Genomic DNA, 18852 nt, shown 5'->3' with positions numbered 1-18852 from the left:
GTTTATTTTATAGTGAGATAATTCTGAAAACAAGACTTTTGCTAGAAATTAATATTCTAAATGTTTCTTGAAATGAAAAGATCCTCAGTGCGATAATGATAGCTAGTTTTGTTTAAGAGCTTTGATCTCTTTGCTGCCCCCAGCCTTGGCGCAGTTTTGTGTAAATCACAGGCTGTTTTTCTCCTTGCAATTTGGGAAGAATGGCAGGTATGCCTGTGTCAGATTGCCTGCCTAACCGCCCCTGCTCTAAGGCACACACTGACATTAAGTTGTCTCTGTGTGATGGTGTCTAAGGTATCTGGTTTCTCTCTGCCACATCAGGCTAAAATCACCTTCTGCACCGACTTTTTCTGTTGACTTGACTGAAGTCAGTGTGTGCCCCAGCTCTCAGCGCTGCCTCCTGTGCCGAGTGGTGTGACCACACGAGTCCCTACGAACAGACACCACGGGGAAAGCCTAGCTCCAGTGAAGTCCCAACTCCTGTTAATGTTATCGCAGGTGGGATTTGATGAAAAATGCCTCTTTCTCCCGTACTGAGGAACTTTGATGTATGTGCAGTTGCCTGGCTCTGCAAAATCCTTCACCTTCTCTGTCTTTTTTTCCTCTCAGGAAAAGTTATGTCTTCTTCTGGGTCTCGGCATCCCCACAGTGCTTAAAAAAATCAGAGAGAGAACTCTGCAGTTTCAGTGAGGTTATTTGAACATGTTTGATTCTCACCAAGTTGTTCATAGACCATTGTGCCAATCTCCCTTGTTTCATATCTTAATTCCTGTTTGCAGTAGCCTTCCCTTCTAACCATAAATTAGTCTATTCCAGTAATATCTAGTTCTGCTTCTTTGCTTATTTCCATGTTTCACACACAAACTGTTTAAGATATTTTGCTTAGCAAAAGTACTTTGAAATTAGGGGCATTATAGCAATAACTATTCAATACAATGACCTTTCTTATCTAAACAAAACCTCCTTTCCTGTGAAGCAAAAGCTCTGAGAACTTGAAAAGAAGCAGGCCATCAAGACGATACAGTGAACTCTGCTATCACAGAAAATAGTCCGTATTTCCTGTTGAGGCCTTTGGTGTGTCCATCCAGTCCTTGGGCAAAACCTGAGGTCAGTGACTAAATTAAGCAAAAATTAAGCTATTTGATTATTTTTTCAAAAGACACATTGTCTGGATCGTCCAAGAGGTGATTAAAACAAGAAACATACGGATTGCGTTTCTGACCCAGACACTGGCTTCTCCAATGCCTTGTACCATTTAGTCTTTGTGCCTCAAGTTTGAGCAGTGGGGAGGATATTGCAGATGATTCAGAGAACTGAGCAAAGTGTAAAATACTCTGAAACTGCAAACTATTATATAATGCAAATTACCAACAGTTCACCCAGACACTCCTAATGTGCTCCTGAAAGCAACTGGTTTCCAAAGGCAACCTATCAAAAATCCCAAATGGAAAAATCTCATCTAACACAAATGGATATGGCCATGAACTAATGGAGAGGAAACCTGTAGAGATGTAAGCAGCACTTTGTCTTGTCATTTCACAGCTCTGGTTCCAGAGCAAGAAGGAATAATTGGGTCTTGACTCAGTCTTTTGATTTGTCTTCTGCTGGTACACAGATTCAAATCAACATCATGAGTTTTGGATTGTTTTTCTGTATGAATTCCTTAATTATTCCTCAAAATTTTGTAGCTTAATTCCATTTCACACCTTGCAGCTAATTGTTCTTCTCCAAGATCTCTATCCAGTGTTATCATACTTGAAGATATATATTAGCTTAGGTTCATCCCATCTGTCAGAAATTGCTTGTAAATGAAACGGAAACTACTGTCTGACTTCATCCACATATGCTATATGAAAAGGAATTATAGCTGCTGAAACACTTCCAGGACTTCACTATTGTCCCCAGATACAGGCACTTAACCCTCCTATGAGTTCACTTTGTCCTAGGTTAGTGGTATACGTAGTTAGCTTTTGGAAGGAGTTTTGCGCTCTAGCATGTGCAAACAGTGTGGAAGTCAGAGAAGCCACTCATGTACAATCCAAAGCCAAAACTGCTACTCAGACTCAAAGAATTTTGTCTTTAAAGTGTCCTTGATCGATCACCCAGTCCTTCCTGTTCTAATAATAGCTTTTCTGATTGTTCTTTTTCTGAAAAATGAAATCACATTATGAAATCACTTTACTGTGCACTGAGAGGGGCCCAGTTATCTGATCTGACATTTTATATATTGATCGAAACTCTGAGAGTCAAGAAAGTCATGATTTACAACAATACAGTGAAAGACTGAGAAACAGATGAGCTGAGGTCACAAAACATGCAGTAAATGGGAACTGAGGGTGCTTAGCTCCTCTGAAGCGCAGACTCTTCCAGGCAGGGCTCTTCCATGCTAGTCTGACATGCGGTAGGAAAGGATGTAACGGGTTCTCATTCCCCAAACCAAGTCTGGTTTGCTGGTCTGTTTTCTCTTTCCACATAGTCTTACTACCCTGTGTGGAACAGAAACTACTGATAATAAGAGTATATGTATAATAATACCTAATCCAGAGCTAATTATGTGTAGGTCTCAAAAATACCTTAGAAAGGTAAAGTACATTGTACTTTTCCCCCCTTGTACATGAGGGCAAGCTGAGCAACAGAGCTGTCCCAAGGTAACCCTCAGGCTGGCAGGGAGCCAGGGCAGACCCCGGCACTTATGAACCCCTGTGCAGAGGTCTGTCCTTTTGGCAGAATTGCCTCTAATGACAAGAGCGAGGAAGGGTGATGTCAGGACTGTGTCGTCTTCCACAGTTTGAAATAACCAGAGAAGCTGCATTTAACTTGAGCTGTTTCGTGTGGCATGTTTGGCTTTGTCAGCCTGCCAACCTCAGCCACTAGGGAAGACCACAGAGTATCTTTTAGGGGAGGGCTTTTTTTAAAAACAAGATTTTTGTTTTAAATGCTATTTACACGTTCCACCCCTTGCCCCTTTTCAGCTGCAGGGAGATCTTGTTCTATTTTAAAAGCTAGGGCAGGAACTTGAGGCTAGAGACGGCAGCCAAATCAAACAGGAATCTCACCAACCTAATAGAGGGTTGGCTGATAATAAAGGCTATCTTCCCAAGCCTTCAAAGCTCCCTTCTTCCAAAGACACTCCCTTATCTGAAGCCTCTGGCTTCCCATGAGAGGGTATAAACATCTCCCTATGAGGCAGGGTACCCTTTGACATCAAGAGGAAAGCACAGCTCAAGATAAGTTGAAGAGGCTTTTATGTCTAATCTCAGTAAGCATTCAGAGGCTGTGAATGTCTTTTTATCCTGAGTTGTTGGGGTTTGTTTTGTTTTTTGGCTAGGAACACATTTTGCTTGGAGTTTTATTACATCCCTCATGTTTTTTTTCTTTTTCTTTCTTTTTTCAGCTGAGCTGTCAGTGCACTACTTGTTTGGTCAGGACTTGTGTGTTTACTTGGCATCTTCAGTGTATAGAACTAGCGCTGTTAGCATGGCTTCCATGCAACCAACTCTGCTAATATTTTAAGGCTCTGACTAATGTGGCTTGAGGGTAAATGTTTTCTGACTTTAATGTTGTACCTTGCTCACAGGAATGAGTTTTGATGGCTTTTCTCATTGGCAGAGGTTTCAATTTTGTCAGTTCACTCCTGTTCCTCATTAGAATTTTTTTAAATACGTGGCAAAGTGGGGTTTTTTTTCCTTTTTTTTTTTTTTTTTGTAGGTGGTGGGATCCTGTCAGTGAATGCTCATAGAAAGCCCAGCTCACTTTCCTACGGAAGCATTAGTATATCCATGCAATTGCTGAAGCCAAGAGCTCTGCACTCCCCCCATAGTAGTAATCTCCCGTTCCAGGAGTGTGGGACTGTGATGTGCTCTCCTGGACCTGTTCACTGATCCTTGTTTCGTGTCCCTTCGCAGCCGTTGTGTCCCAACCACCTTTCTCTTGGCTGATGCAGAGCAAATGGGATCCCATTGAGAGCCTGGCATAGGAGGCCTCGTCGCTGTCCCGGAGGATTGATGCTGAATGATGTGCGGCACTTTGGGCCAGCCCAGGCACCGCACACGTTGCTTCTGCTGTGCTCCCAGTCTGGCTGGCCGGGAAGATGCTGGCAATGAGCTTTCGTCTCCCAGCGGTAGTGCCGGAGCCTTATCTGTCCTGCTTGCTGGGAGCCAATTTGAGAGCAAAGAAAGATATTTCAGTGTAATATTTACCCTTGTGACTTAGCAGCAGTGCTAAGTATCATCTGAGGCTTTATTCAACGGCTATCTTGAACCTCCTTCTCCTATCACACGAGTGAAGACTGAAAGTCCCTCTCATGTTCCCAGTAACCGCCACAGGCCCTCCCATGCCAGATGTTCCCCCATATTCCTGCCACCTTTCAGCTACATTAATTGTTTTCCAAAGGAAAATGTCCCATTGCAGACTTGTTTTTAGACTTTTTTTCAAATGTATTGAGGTATCATAATTAATCCTGCATTTTAAAACCTTCATTTGCAAATCAGCTCCCTACAGGCTAATTTTTCTGTTTGCAGGAATGCATGTGTGATGCACAGATGCTCTGTCAGGATACTCCACCTACTCATTAAGTTTGACGAGATACCATTTGCACCCTGCTATCCAGGAGTGCACTGCTTTCTGATATAATTAGTGTTCCTACAATTAGGATAAATGGCTGTTTCATTACTTTTAAGTGGGTCATTAAAGTGCCATTCCTGTCTCATGCCTCTGGAGCTGACAAGGGTACCTGCACACTCGTTTTCTCAGTCAAATCTAATTTCAGAAGCCTAATGGAAAAGGTAATGTAACAGGGCAGATGTTGCTTGTGTCTCCTGCTGAGAGCAGTTTCTGGGTAGGTGGTTTCCTCATGTGCTTGATATTCTGTAGAGAGAAGTATCTGTTTGCTATGGCATCTTTTGAAGAAACTCCTGGAGGCATCAAAATACTGAGATTTAAAATATATATTGATCAGCTTCTGTTACCATACTGAGTTCCTTTTATGAGTGTGGAAGTGCACAGTTGCCACAGGGGAAAAACAGAGATTGTGGCTTTTCTGGGGCAATCCTTGGACCCTTGTTTTTGTCATCCTCACATTCATCCACAAGGATATCCTTCCCTCCAGGGGTCATGCTATTTGCTGGCCACCTGGGAGAAGCAGCTCTTTTTATTTCTCAAATAGGCCTTGCAGTTCCTGAATCATTAGATACTGCAGTGCTATAAACATCACTTTCTGAGCATTGGAGGGCAAGTTTCTGGCTCACACCAGAAAATTGTTACTCACATTCTGGGAAGGGATAGACACATCTTTTTTGAAAGAGAGATTTGAGAACAGTGAGTCACAATAGTGGTCCCTTTCTGATAACTTCCCCTTTTAGATGTGGTATCCTAAGCAGCTGCAAATTTTAAATATGCTTAAGGCCACATCTGCAGGAGAATCATCTTGGTAATTCTGCACACTGTAGGTCAGAAGCTGGCCCAGAGCTGAGATCATCTGATTCCGCCTATCAAGATCTAATACTGTTTTTAAAACTTTTAGAAGGGCTAGGACTTTGGAAAACAAGTTTATACTTTTTCCTGTGGGATTAATCTACTCAAGATGTAGTAATTTTTTTTTTTCTAACTAAAGACTTTAAACGCCTTCAGTATCTTTCTGTTGACAGAATCTGGTCAGATCTTAGATTGCTTAAAATGTAAAAATCCCATTTGTTTCTCTCTGTATTCTTGTTTTTTTCTCTAGTTATCTCTGGTTTTCAAACCTTTTCATTTTTCTCTGGCTTGTAGTCCCCAGTTCTCCTCTTACCACAACATAATTGTGTAAAACACCTCCTCCTCAGTTCCTTACAACCATCTAGATATTTCTGTCTTCCATCTCAGGAGACTCATCAAAGCCAGAACACCCATTAATCAATCACCATCTTACTGATTGGGTTTATTTCTAGTAAGTGTTTTAGCATTGAGGAAAAAAATGTTTGTATATGTTTCTCCCATCCTCCTCAAAGGCCAGGCAGTCTGCAACCAACTATCCCCTGCTTCTCAGTGGGTAGCTCAAAACACGCAGAGTAGTCACAAAAGGCAAGTGGGAGCTAGGGAGGAGGGATCAGGTCTTGAGGAATTTTTTGTTATCCTTTCTGCTAAAGCATTCGCATCTCTCTTCTCAGACTCTCACCCTCCTAGGTCATGTTTTTTCTAACAAACTGTGAAGTACACACATACAAAATCATATAGGCTTCTCGGTATCTTTTTATTTGTTTTTCTTTTTTTCTAAAGAAGAGACATGAAAGTATGAATAAATGGTATATGAAAATATTTGCCACTGCATAAATGGTTAATCAGCCTGAAAACAATCTAGGCAGCTGCTGGGTCTCCATGGGAGACAAGCCGGAGTCTCACACCTTGAGCCACTTGTAACACAAGTTTGCATTGATCCCAGATCCTGCTCTGAAAACTGAGGCTTGATACATCTCCAGCCTTTGCAGGAAGTCAGAGTAAAACCAAAGGCTTCTGTCTAAAATCTGAGCTCTTTTTGCTGTGGATGGTGTTCTTCTGGCATAGCAGTGTTTAGTGAAGATTTGGGCTTCAGATACAAAGCTCAAAGGAACAATATCAGGTTTTGCGAGAGCAAAGCCCAATTTCAGTGTCTAAGGCATCAAGCATATTGTGATGGGTCATCAAGCATTATTAATGTATGTATCCTGGAGCCCTAAAAAGGAGGGTCCAGCCAAAGGTTCATGGGTTCAGACAGGATGTGCTGCTTTGTCACGCCAACAAAATACAGTCAACAGGATGTGGGGAGAGCTCCAACCTGAGTGTAAGGGCTACCAAAGGGTCACGGTGAAAGGAAAGGCGCTCCTTCTGTACATGGAATGCAGTCTGCATCCCTCCAAACAGGCTCCACCTAAGCTTCTTGCTTCAAAATCTTGGGCAAAGGGGTAAAGCCAAAGTTCAGAAAGCAGTGTGTTAAGTTAAAAACTGTATACGCGGAAGTCATCTGACAAGCAACAGAATCTGTAGCATAGCAGAGCAAAGGACTAGACTTTGCTGAGAACAGCCATTATCATGCTTCTGCAAAATGTAGGGCTGTTCAGTGAATATCAGCACCCATTTCTGTATCTCATGCACGTGAAGTATGGCACAGTTTTCTGGCAAATAGCCTCCTCCTACAGAACAGACATATGAGAAATACCCCCTTCCTCTGAAAACTAAGAAGACAGAATCAGAGTAAACCAAATCCAACATGAGCCTAGCCATAGTGGTTAAGTCAGCTACCTTTTTTCTAAAATATTTCTTGTGCAGATGTTCCTGATAGGTCCCTAAGTTATAGGCAGCAGGCCTCTTTCCTAAGTGCTTGCAAGTCCTGAGTATGCAGAAACCTGGCGTGAGTGGTGGGATCCTTCTGAAACCTTGGACCCAGACCTGCTACCGCAGGGAGCTCCTGGAGTGTAACTGGAGAATTACTGCTTCACAGGAACAGCGTCCGCTGCACCCCTAAATGCAAATGCTCCCCTAAGTCAGTCAGTGGTGTTTGACCAGGTGTCACAGGTTGCCTGTTGAGTGAGAAGGATAAAGCTAGTGGTGTGGCCACTGCTACCTCCTAGTTCTGTTGTTTAAAATTACTTCAGATTTTCGATTTAAGTAGCTTCTTAACTCTGGCAAGGACTATATCAGCAGGACTGACTGTCCCTGGGCATGTCTGCTAAAAAGGGTTCTGGTGTCTTTGGCAGCTGCCAGCAAGTATACTGAAGCACTGTAGAAAAACTGCAGTGTCTTATTTGTTCTTCTTCCTCAGGCTTCTTTTGACTTGGTAACCCTTTTATCTTCCAACAATTTTAAGACTATGTTGCAAATGCTGACATGGTAGAATTGCGCAGACAAAGTATCAGATAGGTTTTGTATCTACCTACCTTACAGTGCTGTAACATGAATGAAAGTTCAGTTTGTCTCTTCGCCTAATACCAAATTATGTTATAACGCAGCCTCTGGCACACTAACAATTTCTGTGTACATGGGCCCTTCCTCCTCGCAAGGTACAGTTCAGGTGGCAGAGCCGCAGATAACCCACGGTCCCTTTGGCCAGCTGCAGCCTGGCCCACCTCTCCCTTTGGGCAGAGCCTGCTGGCTGACTGGATCGGTCTTCTCAAAATTACTTACCGCAGCTCCTCTCAAGCATTTTATAGACCTTCATCTTTATCTCTTATTTTGCAGGCAGCTTATTCCTCTCCCACAAGGTGTATGGTGCACGTTCTGACTGCACATATGTCCTGGTGTGGAAACAGTCACACTGCCAAATCCTCTAAATATTGTAAAATTCCGAGACCCAGTCCAAGTCTTAAAATAGAACATGTCTGAGCAAACTTCCTGGGGTTTTTAAAACAGTTTTCTCATGTGTGTTGGTGTATGAATGGAATCGTGGATTTCTGAAGTGTCAAGGGGGCGAATGTGTATATACCCAAATGAGAATATTATGAATGAGTCTCTTCAGAGAAGAACACTGATGAAAAGGACACTGTTAGCAAAAACGACCACAGAAGTATGAGCAAATACTTGAAAGGAAGAACACCCAGGGGGAGTGGGTTCCCACTTTCTAGTGAACTCCATTATTTGCTTTTCAGAAGTCATGCTAAATAGGAAAGACTTTCCAGTTTTAGCAAAAAAATGAAATAGTGTCTGTCCTCAGTGAAAGTTCTGGGTGCGAAAATAAGTGCCAGTCAAATGTACTTTTATGACAGGACGAGCAGAACTCTCTTAGCAGCGGAGTAAGCTAAAAAAAATAAGCCCTTATCTGTTTTCTGTGTTTAAATTGCTCCATCAGTATGGTATTTAACTGTCATGACTTTTAATGTATTTACCATTACAGCACCCTTAGGATACATGGCTGTGCTAGTCTGCCCATTTAAAAGATGAAGAAATGAAGCATAAAGAAGGTAAGTGATTTGCCCAAGACTGTCTAAAAATGTGTGCCCTGTATTTCAGGCTGTTGTCCTCTCCTACCATTCTTTTGCTCTCATTTAGGCCCTGCATCTACAATATGAATAGGTGGTGGGCTGGTAGGGACAGTGCCCTCTGTAGTAATGCAGCTCCCCTCTTTCTTCACACTGGAAACCTCTGCTAACTTCAGATTTTCTTTTCTTGCAGCCATTGTTGCTGGTAGTTCTTATGCTTTTGCTTATCTGGATTCCTCAGGTCTTTCAAATCAGACTAAAGATCTTTTATCTTTTTGTTTCATGAAGTAGTTTGTTTCCACCTGCAGCCAGAACCTAGGCTAGGAGACTTGCACAAAAATGGAAAATGGGTCAAAAAGCTAACTGGAGTTTTCTAAAGCCTGCCTGAAATATCAGGAACAAAAAAGAAGGAACTACTTTGTTATTTAAACTAACCAAGCTTTGTCGGTCCCAGCTAGAGTCTGTTCTCCATCAAGTCAGATTCCAAATTACTCCTGATAAAGACTTGTAAAGCCAAAACAGAGTGAAACATGCCTAGCTTTGTATTAACCTACAGGCTAATCTCTGCTCTTGCTGCAGTGACCCTGTAGAGTACTCAGTCATTTTTTAAAGGTACCATGTGTCCTGGATTTCTCTCTGTTCCACAAGAGCTTGTGTTGCTCCTTGTGCCATCAGTTCTGTCGGGGCACTGCTGGCTACTACAAAACAGAGTAAATAGGCCTGACAGCTTATACTTTGTCCCTTCTTGATGGTTAATGCAGTATACTATACAAGACAGAGGATGCACAACCCAAACCTGATTTTTCTTCCCAATACTGCCCGTGACATAAAGTACCTCAGTTCCTCCATCTTTAAACAGAAGATAATAAAATGCACTTATCTTTATAAAGTAGTTTGAGCTTCACTGTTACAAGGCACCATATGTACTAAGTATCTGTTTTAATATCACATATAATCGCAATGCTGAAATTCCATTGCCAATTCAATTTTTAGAAATGGTGTGAACAGGCATGGTTTGAAATACATAGCTTTGTTTTGCCAACATGAAAAAGTTACACAGCCTGGAGACACTCCTGATGCAAAAAAAACCCCACAACCAACCAAACAAAAAACCAGTGCTACATCAAATTCTCTTGTTTTGTACCAGGATTCTCTATTTGCCCCACTGCTTTCCATCACATTATGTGCAGGCTTGAGGCAGCCTGACAGTGCTGTTCTTGTACTGTAGAAGCTTGCAGGAAGCGTACAGGTGATCAGCCCAGTGCAATGGCTCTTTTGCATGAGGCTGTGAATGGGTAAAGAGTAAGATATTCTAAACAGCATTGTATCATTTGGGACACACTAAATAAAGAGCGAAGCCTTCTTTGATATTTACTGATGTTTACATACCATGTAATTATTATTATCATCGAAAATCCCAACTTCCTTTCTTTGAACATAATGTCAACAGGAAGGTTAGCTTTTTCCTGTTTAGAGAACTGTTAGTTTCTGAAGGAATATATTCTTCTCTCTTGCAGTTTTCAAAGATTTTATTTTTAATACAAATGGAAAAGACAAACAATAGGCTATCTAAAAGGAAGGAAAACCACATCTGAAACAAATAGAGTCTGCTATGAATAGATAGTCTTTGCACTATGAAATAACTCATGTCATACCTATACTGACTTTCGCATATTGAAAAGGAAATGTAGACTTATTTTTGGCAACCATTATGCTGTATGTATACAATACAAAAAGCAAAGGAGAGGTAGCAAGGGAAGACAAACCTCCTGTCAAGCTCTGTGGAAACAGCAAGAGAGAATCACTGAAGAGAGGAGTAGGCCCAACAGTAATGTCTAGCTGTGATACAAGGTTGACTAAAAGGGTTGAATTTAAAATTTCTGGCACCTGCTTTGCATCCAGACAATGTTCTCCGTAGTTTGTGTCTGTGTTTACGGTGGCCTCCTGGGTAAACCTCAGCTCCTAAACTTGGCTTTTGCAGCTCTTGTTCAGTTGAAGGGAATACCTGTGGGGCAGCGTCTGCAGTTCTGCTCCTGGTACGTGGAGCTTTTACAGCTGCTAGGAGCAGCAAAGTGAAGCTGAAGACCAAGATGCTCAGCTCTTCTTTACAAGGAGCAAAACAGCAAAAGGCTAACTAAAGGCTGCGTATGCAAAAGCTCTTATACCCAAAAGCCAAATGAGCTGCTTGGCATCCCAAAGGTGTCAGCTACATTATCTGAGACTGACGAGCGGCCTAATGGAACAACCATGAGCAAAGGCCTTGCAGGGACTACGGGTTGTAAATTTGTCCGTGTAGGGAGACTTCTTATTGTCGCTTCGCCTTCAAGATATTTCTTTGCACACAAGGCCACTGTTTTGCTAATCCTGTTTATCAGCAAGAACAACAAAATCTTGCAAGAATGAAGGAGGACATATGTGATGGAAGGCCACCACCCAGAGCAGGCTGGGAAGCTGGGGAGGCCAGCCAATCTTTTCTTCACTGGCTTTCTAAAGCTGTTCCTTACTCAAAGCCTGACTAATTTTGCCCTGCTTCACAGTTCAAGCAAAAGTCCTGAAATTCTTGGACTATTTCTTAAAGTCCTGGCTCTTGGATTCGTGCATTGAATGAGTTTCCACCTTCTTATAATCAAGCAGAAAGCACAAAAATGTGGTTTTACATGGTCAAATACCAGGCATTTGTTATTGTTTTCTAAACTTTTGCTTTTTACACCACTTTTCTGATTTTGGAAGCCTTATTTCACAAAACTGCATGCTTGCTCTTAGCAGTACTACATCCTGCAAAGAAATCTTGCAAATATCTGTTAGTGCTAGTCCCATTTGAAGCTAATCTGCTTACCATACTAGTGCATTATGTTTGATCATGTTTACAGAGTCAGACCCTAAAGATGTATCTTGTTCCTTGTCTTCTTTGCTTGCTTCAAGACTCTTTTTTCATGGACCAGAAGTCCCCTTTCTACAGCAAGATACTTAGCCATATGTACCCTTCCTAACTTTGATCTTCCCAAGATTTGGATGTGCTACCTCTCTGTTTGCAGTGACCTCACCACTCACTCCTGCCACTTGCTTGTGTATTGCTCTTTGTCTGTAAGGGTAAAGTATTTTACCAGGTGAGTCTTCCTTTGTGATTTAACTGGACTGCTGGTATTCACAGTTCCAGCAAGAAAAGAACATGTTAAAGCTATTGTAAAATAATCAGCACCATATGAAATGGAAAAGGTGGGATATAATAATCTGAAACTCAGATGCCCTCTGGCAGTGAGAGGTAGGACAGCTGCCATGCTGAAGAAGACCCAGAAGGCAGCAAATAAGCTGAGTTAATGATGCAACACACACAAAAAAGCAGTGTGATTCTAAGCAACGTACATAGGAGCATCCCACTCTAGACAGGGAACTGTCTGTAGTCTTGTCTATGCTGCTGTTTTCCACAGAGGTAGTATACCTATTGAGGTGGGTGCAATAATGAGTATCAAGTGTAAATTAACAGCAAAGTTCCTGGTGGTAGATCTGCCTGCATGCTGAACAGTCTTTAAGAGGAGGGATTAGCAAAAACATAATTGCTTGGGACAATGAAAGTTGACCACACAAATATATCAGTACCGCCACATCCAGCTGACAGCCTGTATGATTTAATAGAGGTAGATCTTCTGGAGGATCGCACAGTTAGCAATTTGAGAGCAAAATGTAACTGTCTGATACTTTGCTGAGTCTAGTATGCGTATTGGATGGACAGAGAAGAGAAGTCTGGTTTCACTGTAATACATGTGAGCATACTGTTGTTGACTTCTGTTGTTTCCCTCCGTAGGAATATGTTTGGAGACTCTGGGTTCTGGTCCTGTGCGCTTTGATTTCTCGGAGGAGCCTATATAATCTGTGGACTCTGGACAGGTTTGCTAGATCTAACTGTTGAACAGCACTGCTTGTTTCAACCAGGTAATGTTTATAAAATATGATGCAATGGTGGGAGTAGGCTCTTACTGTTAAGTTCACAGCTGATACCGTGTGGCACTGAGTCAGTGTCCTCTGAATATTCCGTGCTGCTACTGCAAATAAATGCACCAGCTTCCGTCTTAATAGCTTACTTCAGAGCCAGTGTCACACTTCACACCCTATTCTGGATGCTCTCCAACAAGTTAATGTCTTTCAGCAAGTAAGGTGAGTAAAAATGATGAGAGTATCCTTAACTAAAGAGCCATAAAATTCTAATAGAGCAGTAATGTTCCCAGTGAGCCTAAAGGGAATCTGATCAATAGTCATGAGGTTGAGGCTTGATTTATGGCCTTAATTCATTAGGCATAGTCATTCTCCATTTTTGTACAGGACGCTTTTGTGGTTTCTGCTGAGCAGAGCAGTATAAAGTCTGCAAGCCCTTTCTCAACAATCCCCCCGGGCTTTGTCATTTAAGAAGTGACTCCATAGAAGTGCTGATAAAGGTCCTATCACCAGTTTAAGAGAATTTTTCACTGTATAGGACAGACTGTACCAACCGTATTTGCTCTGAGAGTCTAAAGCTTGGAGTGGTTTCACAGTGAGTAAAAAAGAAAGTAATTTCAGATCTTTTTAAAACTTCCCATTGAAGGTATTTGCATGCCTATGAACCACTCCACAATCAGGAACGGTCCAGTAGCATGCTCTCCAAAAATCCCTTTCTGCCTTTTGCCCAGCCTTTATGGTACAACTTGCAAGGGGCCAGATGGGAGCTACTTCTACTGGCTCTAAGCTGCTCTGTGGTAGAAGGAAGTTTTCCCAGCTCCTCCTAACACACTTTTGAACTCCTTAAGCTTCCAAAGTGGTATATAAGGACTGAGGCAGAGGATGAAATTTCATCCAACAGCTTTTATCTTCTCAGGAAGTTCTTATTAAAATCTTCATATGAAAAGGTCAGAACTTTCCAAAGACTGAAGTAAATGCAAGGTTTATGTTAGCCATCTCCCACCAGCAGGATAAGTATGAAGTAGATGGAAATATTTCACACGAAGTGTCAAAGCCACGGTAAAGCCATCTCAGTAATCTCTGCATCTGCTTGTTCAATAGTTCCTGCATACATAGGTTAGCTGAAGTAAGTTTTAAGTTTCTGAAGTGATAGGAGTGCCTTATAAATACACAGTAAGGTCCTAACTGGACAGGGCTGTCAGTCAACACTTGACCAAAAAAGTTTTGATTGTGATGCTCATTCAGATGGAATTTCTCCGGCACATTTAAAAAAATATCCCATCTCTTACACCATGCACAGCTCCAGAGATGCCGACAGCCGAGACCTGCACGTGACCTTGGCTGGACAGATTCATTCCTGCTTGGCAACCCACAGATGTTAGTTAATGCCAAGTATTCCTGGGTGTAACATCTGACTCACGAGGATGTCTGTAACTATTTGCACTTGTTGGGCTGGGGTGGGTAAGCTGGGCGTTTTCAGAGGACTCTGCGCGGTGCACTGGGGCGAAGGGCGGGCGGTGGCTCCCCGAAAAGCCCCGGGGCTCCGGGGCAGGCAGGGCTGCCGGCTCTGCGGCCCTTGGCCGGGCCCGGCCGTCTGGCCCTACGGGCAGCGCGGCGGGCACGGAGGCGGGTGGGCGACGAGCCCCGGCGCTTACCCGAGCCAACAGCGCCACCCAGGGCTTCCTGAGCACAGTCCCTCACCTCCCCGCCGCGTCAAAATTTTCCAAGGTTTGGCCCTTTGATATTCCTGAATGACTACACCCATTGAGAAGGAAGTAATAATTTACTGTAGTAGTTAACAGCAGTATAAATCGTATGTATTGGTATATACGGGCATATCTATATTCGAATGACTGCATTTACATGAAGTGGATAATACTTTATCAAAATAGTTAAAGCAGTAGTATTTGTAGGCAGCTAAGGTCTGGGTAACCAGTTTATAAATCACAGTCCATCCCTGCTTCTTTACTACAGTGAAAAACTTACTCAGTCCATATTGAAATAAGTTTGGAAAGCTTTTGTTCACTAAATATATAAAGCCACATGAATGGTTTACTAAAGGAACACGTCACAGCCAAAATAAAGGGTGCAGGTTTTATAACAGTGCACACTGAGTCAGACTTTTATTAAAATGACCTTGATCAAATCCCTGGACAAAACAGTGGCACAAGTTTTAGAGAAGAGGTAAGGCACCAGATGGCAATGATGCTAGAAAACTATTTCAATAGGAGCAGAAAAAAAATCTTAGCAGTGATGAGGACATAGGCTGCACAGAGAACAACCCAAGTTACATGGTTGTTGTCTGCACTTTCCATTCCCGGAGGGCAAAAGCTGTCTGGCAGCTGCTGGGCTACCAACCGTGCCACCGGTGTGCAGCCCTCGCAGCTGCTGAGGTAGTTCGGTGCTCGCCTCTCTCGCACGGGGCTGGAGTCCTGCTGGAGGCACAGTGCAGTCTGGCCCGTGCCGCGCGGTTGCTGTGTCCCGTGAGAGCTGGCAGCACGCTGGATGCAGCGCTGCTTGGGAAGGGGCTGCTCCCTTCTCTCTGCAGGGCAGGCGCTAGCTCACCTGAAAAACTCCCCGAGGGGAACAGCAGCAAATGAGGTAGCCCAGTGACTGTAGTTTTACCACCAAGCACAGTTGTGGAGGGGACAGGGATGAATGAAGTTCAAAATCTGTCTATTCCAGTTGAGAAGCTGAGGCTAAATGAGGGGTAAGCAAGTAAATAAAACCTGTGTTCCACCCATTTCAAAGGTAAAGTTAGGGAACACTAATGCTCCTTTGAAACAGGGCATGAAAAGTTACAGAGGTCAGAAAGCACAGAAGAAAGTAATCCATGAACCAGTGATCAGGCTAGGCCATACATGAAAGCATATTTGGGTGCCACCCCTACTTTACCATGGTCTCTTTAGAAAGGAAAAAAAGAAAAAAAAAAAAAAGCACCCTCCTCCCACTGAAACAGAGAGAAGTATGCTGCAAGTATGTAGCACTCTGAAAATTAGAATTAGTTTCTCAAGCTGAGAAACCCAAAATGCGAGGCATCCATGATTCATTTAATCCTTCTGAAAATGTGTGTATTAGTCCATAAAATAATTACACTTCCTTGTATTTGCAGGTTTCTTTCAAGCTGTTTCCATGTTTAGTAAGATCTAGACAGAAATAGTTGCATTTCTACCTGCTTTTGCTGAAGAAACTTGTGTTTCTTCCTCCCATGGCACAGCTGGAAATGGGATATTTAGAAAGGCAGCGATCCATACTGTATCAGCGTGAGAGTGTTGCTACAGTCTGCAGCTCTATACCACCGGCTTTTCTTTGCACTTTTTTCTCTTTCAGAATTTGCCAAGAAAGGTTATTTAAAAACCAGTCTATATCTTGATAGTCTTCAGGCCACCGCAAATACCGATTCCTTTGTAAAAAGATTCGAATTGGCTTGTGTTTCATCAGTTGATATTGAGAAAGTGACCCAACCACTACCATAATGAGGACATCTTTCAGATCACAAAAGTATCTGCTCTGGGCAAAATTAAAGGCTTCCACACACCACCCATCTTTGAGAAACTGCCTCGTCACAATGCAAACTGTTTTCCTGCTGTTCCAAACGGCATCACGAATATTGTTGATATGTTCTTCCCCAGGCAAGAAATCTCTCTCCTCAAAGCACAAGGTAAATCTGTTTTTGTCAAAATACTGTGAATCCAGGCGTTTAAGTAAAGCATGCTGGACCCATTCAAAGTCATTTTTGCTGCAGCACAAATATGCATCGTATCTATACTCACTTGTACCAGCTGCTCGTTGATGGCTGTCTATCAAAGTTCTTGTGACAGTTTTATACCAGACGAAACAAATCCCCCGACAGCGAGTAAAAATGACGACTGCCATCAGAAACATTACCAGGGTGACAGAGGTGAAGATGAATACTGAGAACCTGAGAGACTGCTGGAGTTCATCTTCATCACAACCATCATACAGCAGAGAAGACAGAGGTACCCCTGCAAAAGCAGGTGGGTATACACAGTATCTGTCTGATTGCGAGCCAGCTAGGGTTACATTGGTTTCATTTAGCCACAGTAGTAGGCTCTTTAAAGTACAATCACAGACATACTTATTGTGTGTTATATCCAGGACTCTCAAAGTCATAAAGATTTCAGGCTCAGGGGAGAAAAGCTGGTTTCCAGACAAGTTTAGGTTTGTTAGGCTTTGTGGAAAAATCCCAGGAGAAAGATGAGACAATAGGTTGGAAGCTAGATTAAGTCTTTTAAGAGACGTTAGACCTCTAAAAACCTCTTGTGGAAGAGCACTGAGGTAATTGTTATTCAGATGTAGAACCTGCAGTTTGGAGAGTGCCCTGAACACATCCAAACATAAATCTCTCTCCCACACAAGCTGTAACATATTTTCTCCTAGATCTATATAGATTATCTGATTGTCTTCTATAACATTAACTCTTTTCACACAGTAAGAGAAGCGATTCTGTTTTAAGAAGATAAATTGCAACCCTGGAACTTGGAAAAGTATATACAGGTCACCCAGGTTTGCCAACCAATTTCTTTCTAAATCAAGATGTGTTGCAGCTATTGCTCTGTCAGCTACAGACATTAGCTTATTGTCACCTAAAAAGGCAGTAGTCAGATTTGGAAAAGAAGGGAGTTTTTTAATGGCGTTGTCTCGAAGATCAATTATTTCCAGATTTGCTAAACTACTGAATGATTTTTGACCAATCATCCCAATATGGTTTTGCTGTAAATCAATATGCATTACACTATGTAGCCCCTCAAAAGTATAATCGTACAACTCACCTAAAAGATTACCTGAGAGATTGAGAGTTTTTAGGTTTCCCAAGCCAAAAAATGCTTGCCTTTGGATTTTATTTATCTTGTTTCTGCAAAGGTTCAGCAATTCCAAATTACCAAGGCTCTGAAAGACTAAAGAATTGAGAGAGAAAATGTAACCATCTGAAATATCGAGCAAATGAAGATCACTTCCTGCTAGACCTGTAAATGTATTTTCATCTGGATTTCTTAAGTTATCAAAGCCGAATCCTGAACCCATCGTATGAAAATTAAGTTTTAAAGAACTGATTTGGGTCCCTTTTATGGCTGTACAGAAATACTGGACTTTCTCTGTGCTCCAACCACTGTGACCAAGGTCCAGTGAGTTCAACGTAATGTTTCTGAAAGGATTTGGGCATTTGGCCCAGGCCATTAAACTTGTATGGTATAATTCATTAGAACTGAGGCTCAAAAATAAAAAATTTTTTCCTTGGAAGCTGGTGAGATTGCTTTCACACAGGTTGGATATCTTGTTGAATTTCAGGTTCACAATTTTCAGGACTGTTAGATTATAAAATAAGGGATGAGGCTGAAGTTTTGTGATTTGGTTCCCTGAAAGATCCAATTCTTCTAAGGACCTCAAATCTTGAAAGTAGCGTTCCGTCAGGATGGAGTCTCCAAGACTGTTGGAGTACAGCCAGAGTACAGTCAAATTTGGCAAGTCCACAAAAGCATCAAGATCCAGTTGAAGAATCTTATTGAAACCTAAATCTAAGACACAAAGGTTTGGCAGGTTCCTGAAAGCTGCTTTTCCTATGATAACAGGAAAGACATGCTGTGTTCCAATTTCCAGCACCAACAAGTGCTCCAGCAGTGGGAATGAAGTTGCATTCACTTGTCTGATATAGTTGAAACTTAGCAATAGCTTCACTGTATCCTTTGGCACAAGTGGAACATCTGTGAGGTTGCAGGAGTAATACAGGGAGATTTGGCCTTCTGAATAACAGCTTCTAAATGCATATATATCTCTAGCTAGAGATATTCCAAAGACAAGTACTAGCTGTTGATGTAACATCATTTCTCTGTATGAAGAAAGTGAAGACAGTGAGAATTAATTATGCAATTGGCTAGCTACCCAATAAGGTTGTGTAGGGGGTTTTTAACAGCTATACAATAAAAGACAAATGTCACACTAAAAACGACTAGTGATTTGGGATTTATCCTTTCTCTGA

General features: G+C 42.1%; 1 protein-coding gene and 1 long non-coding RNA gene across 8 annotated transcripts in view; one reads left to right on the top strand and one right to left on the bottom strand.

The window, feature by feature from the left end:
• Positions 1 to 308: 308 nt before the first annotated feature.
• On the top strand, positions 309 to 18116 carry LOC112980102 (uncharacterized). Of its 7 annotated transcripts, none has more exons than XR_003258347.2 (5): positions 309 to 498; positions 8840 to 8906; positions 11847 to 12031; positions 12727 to 12854; positions 14155 to 18116. It is a non-coding gene; the product is annotated as an uncharacterized LOC112980102 (long non-coding RNA). The 7 variants fall into 7 exon arrangements; XR_010388639.1 differs by having other exon boundaries at positions 12727 to 13076; XR_003258349.2 differs by having other exon boundaries at positions 12727 to 14231; positions 16185 to 18116.
• Positions 16113 to 18852, bottom strand: part of TLR5 (toll like receptor 5) — a 14940-nt gene continuing 12200 nt past the window's right edge. Inside the window, exon 3 of the mRNA XM_026094737.2 lies at positions 16113 to 18702. Within this exon, the coding sequence (XP_025950522.2) occupies positions 16113 to 18698 (2586 nt within the window). The 5' untranslated portion in view covers positions 18699 to 18702. The remainder of the gene's footprint in view (positions 18703 to 18852) is intronic.

The sequence above is a fragment of the Dromaius novaehollandiae genome, chromosome 3 (genome assembly GCF_036370855.1).
Source record: "Dromaius novaehollandiae isolate bDroNov1 chromosome 3, bDroNov1.hap1, whole genome shotgun sequence".
NCBI lineage: Eukaryota > Metazoa > Chordata > Aves > Casuariiformes > Dromaiidae > Dromaius > Dromaius novaehollandiae.
Note: the sequence above shows the minus strand (reverse complement) of the source record. Positions and strands in the feature narration are given on the sequence as shown.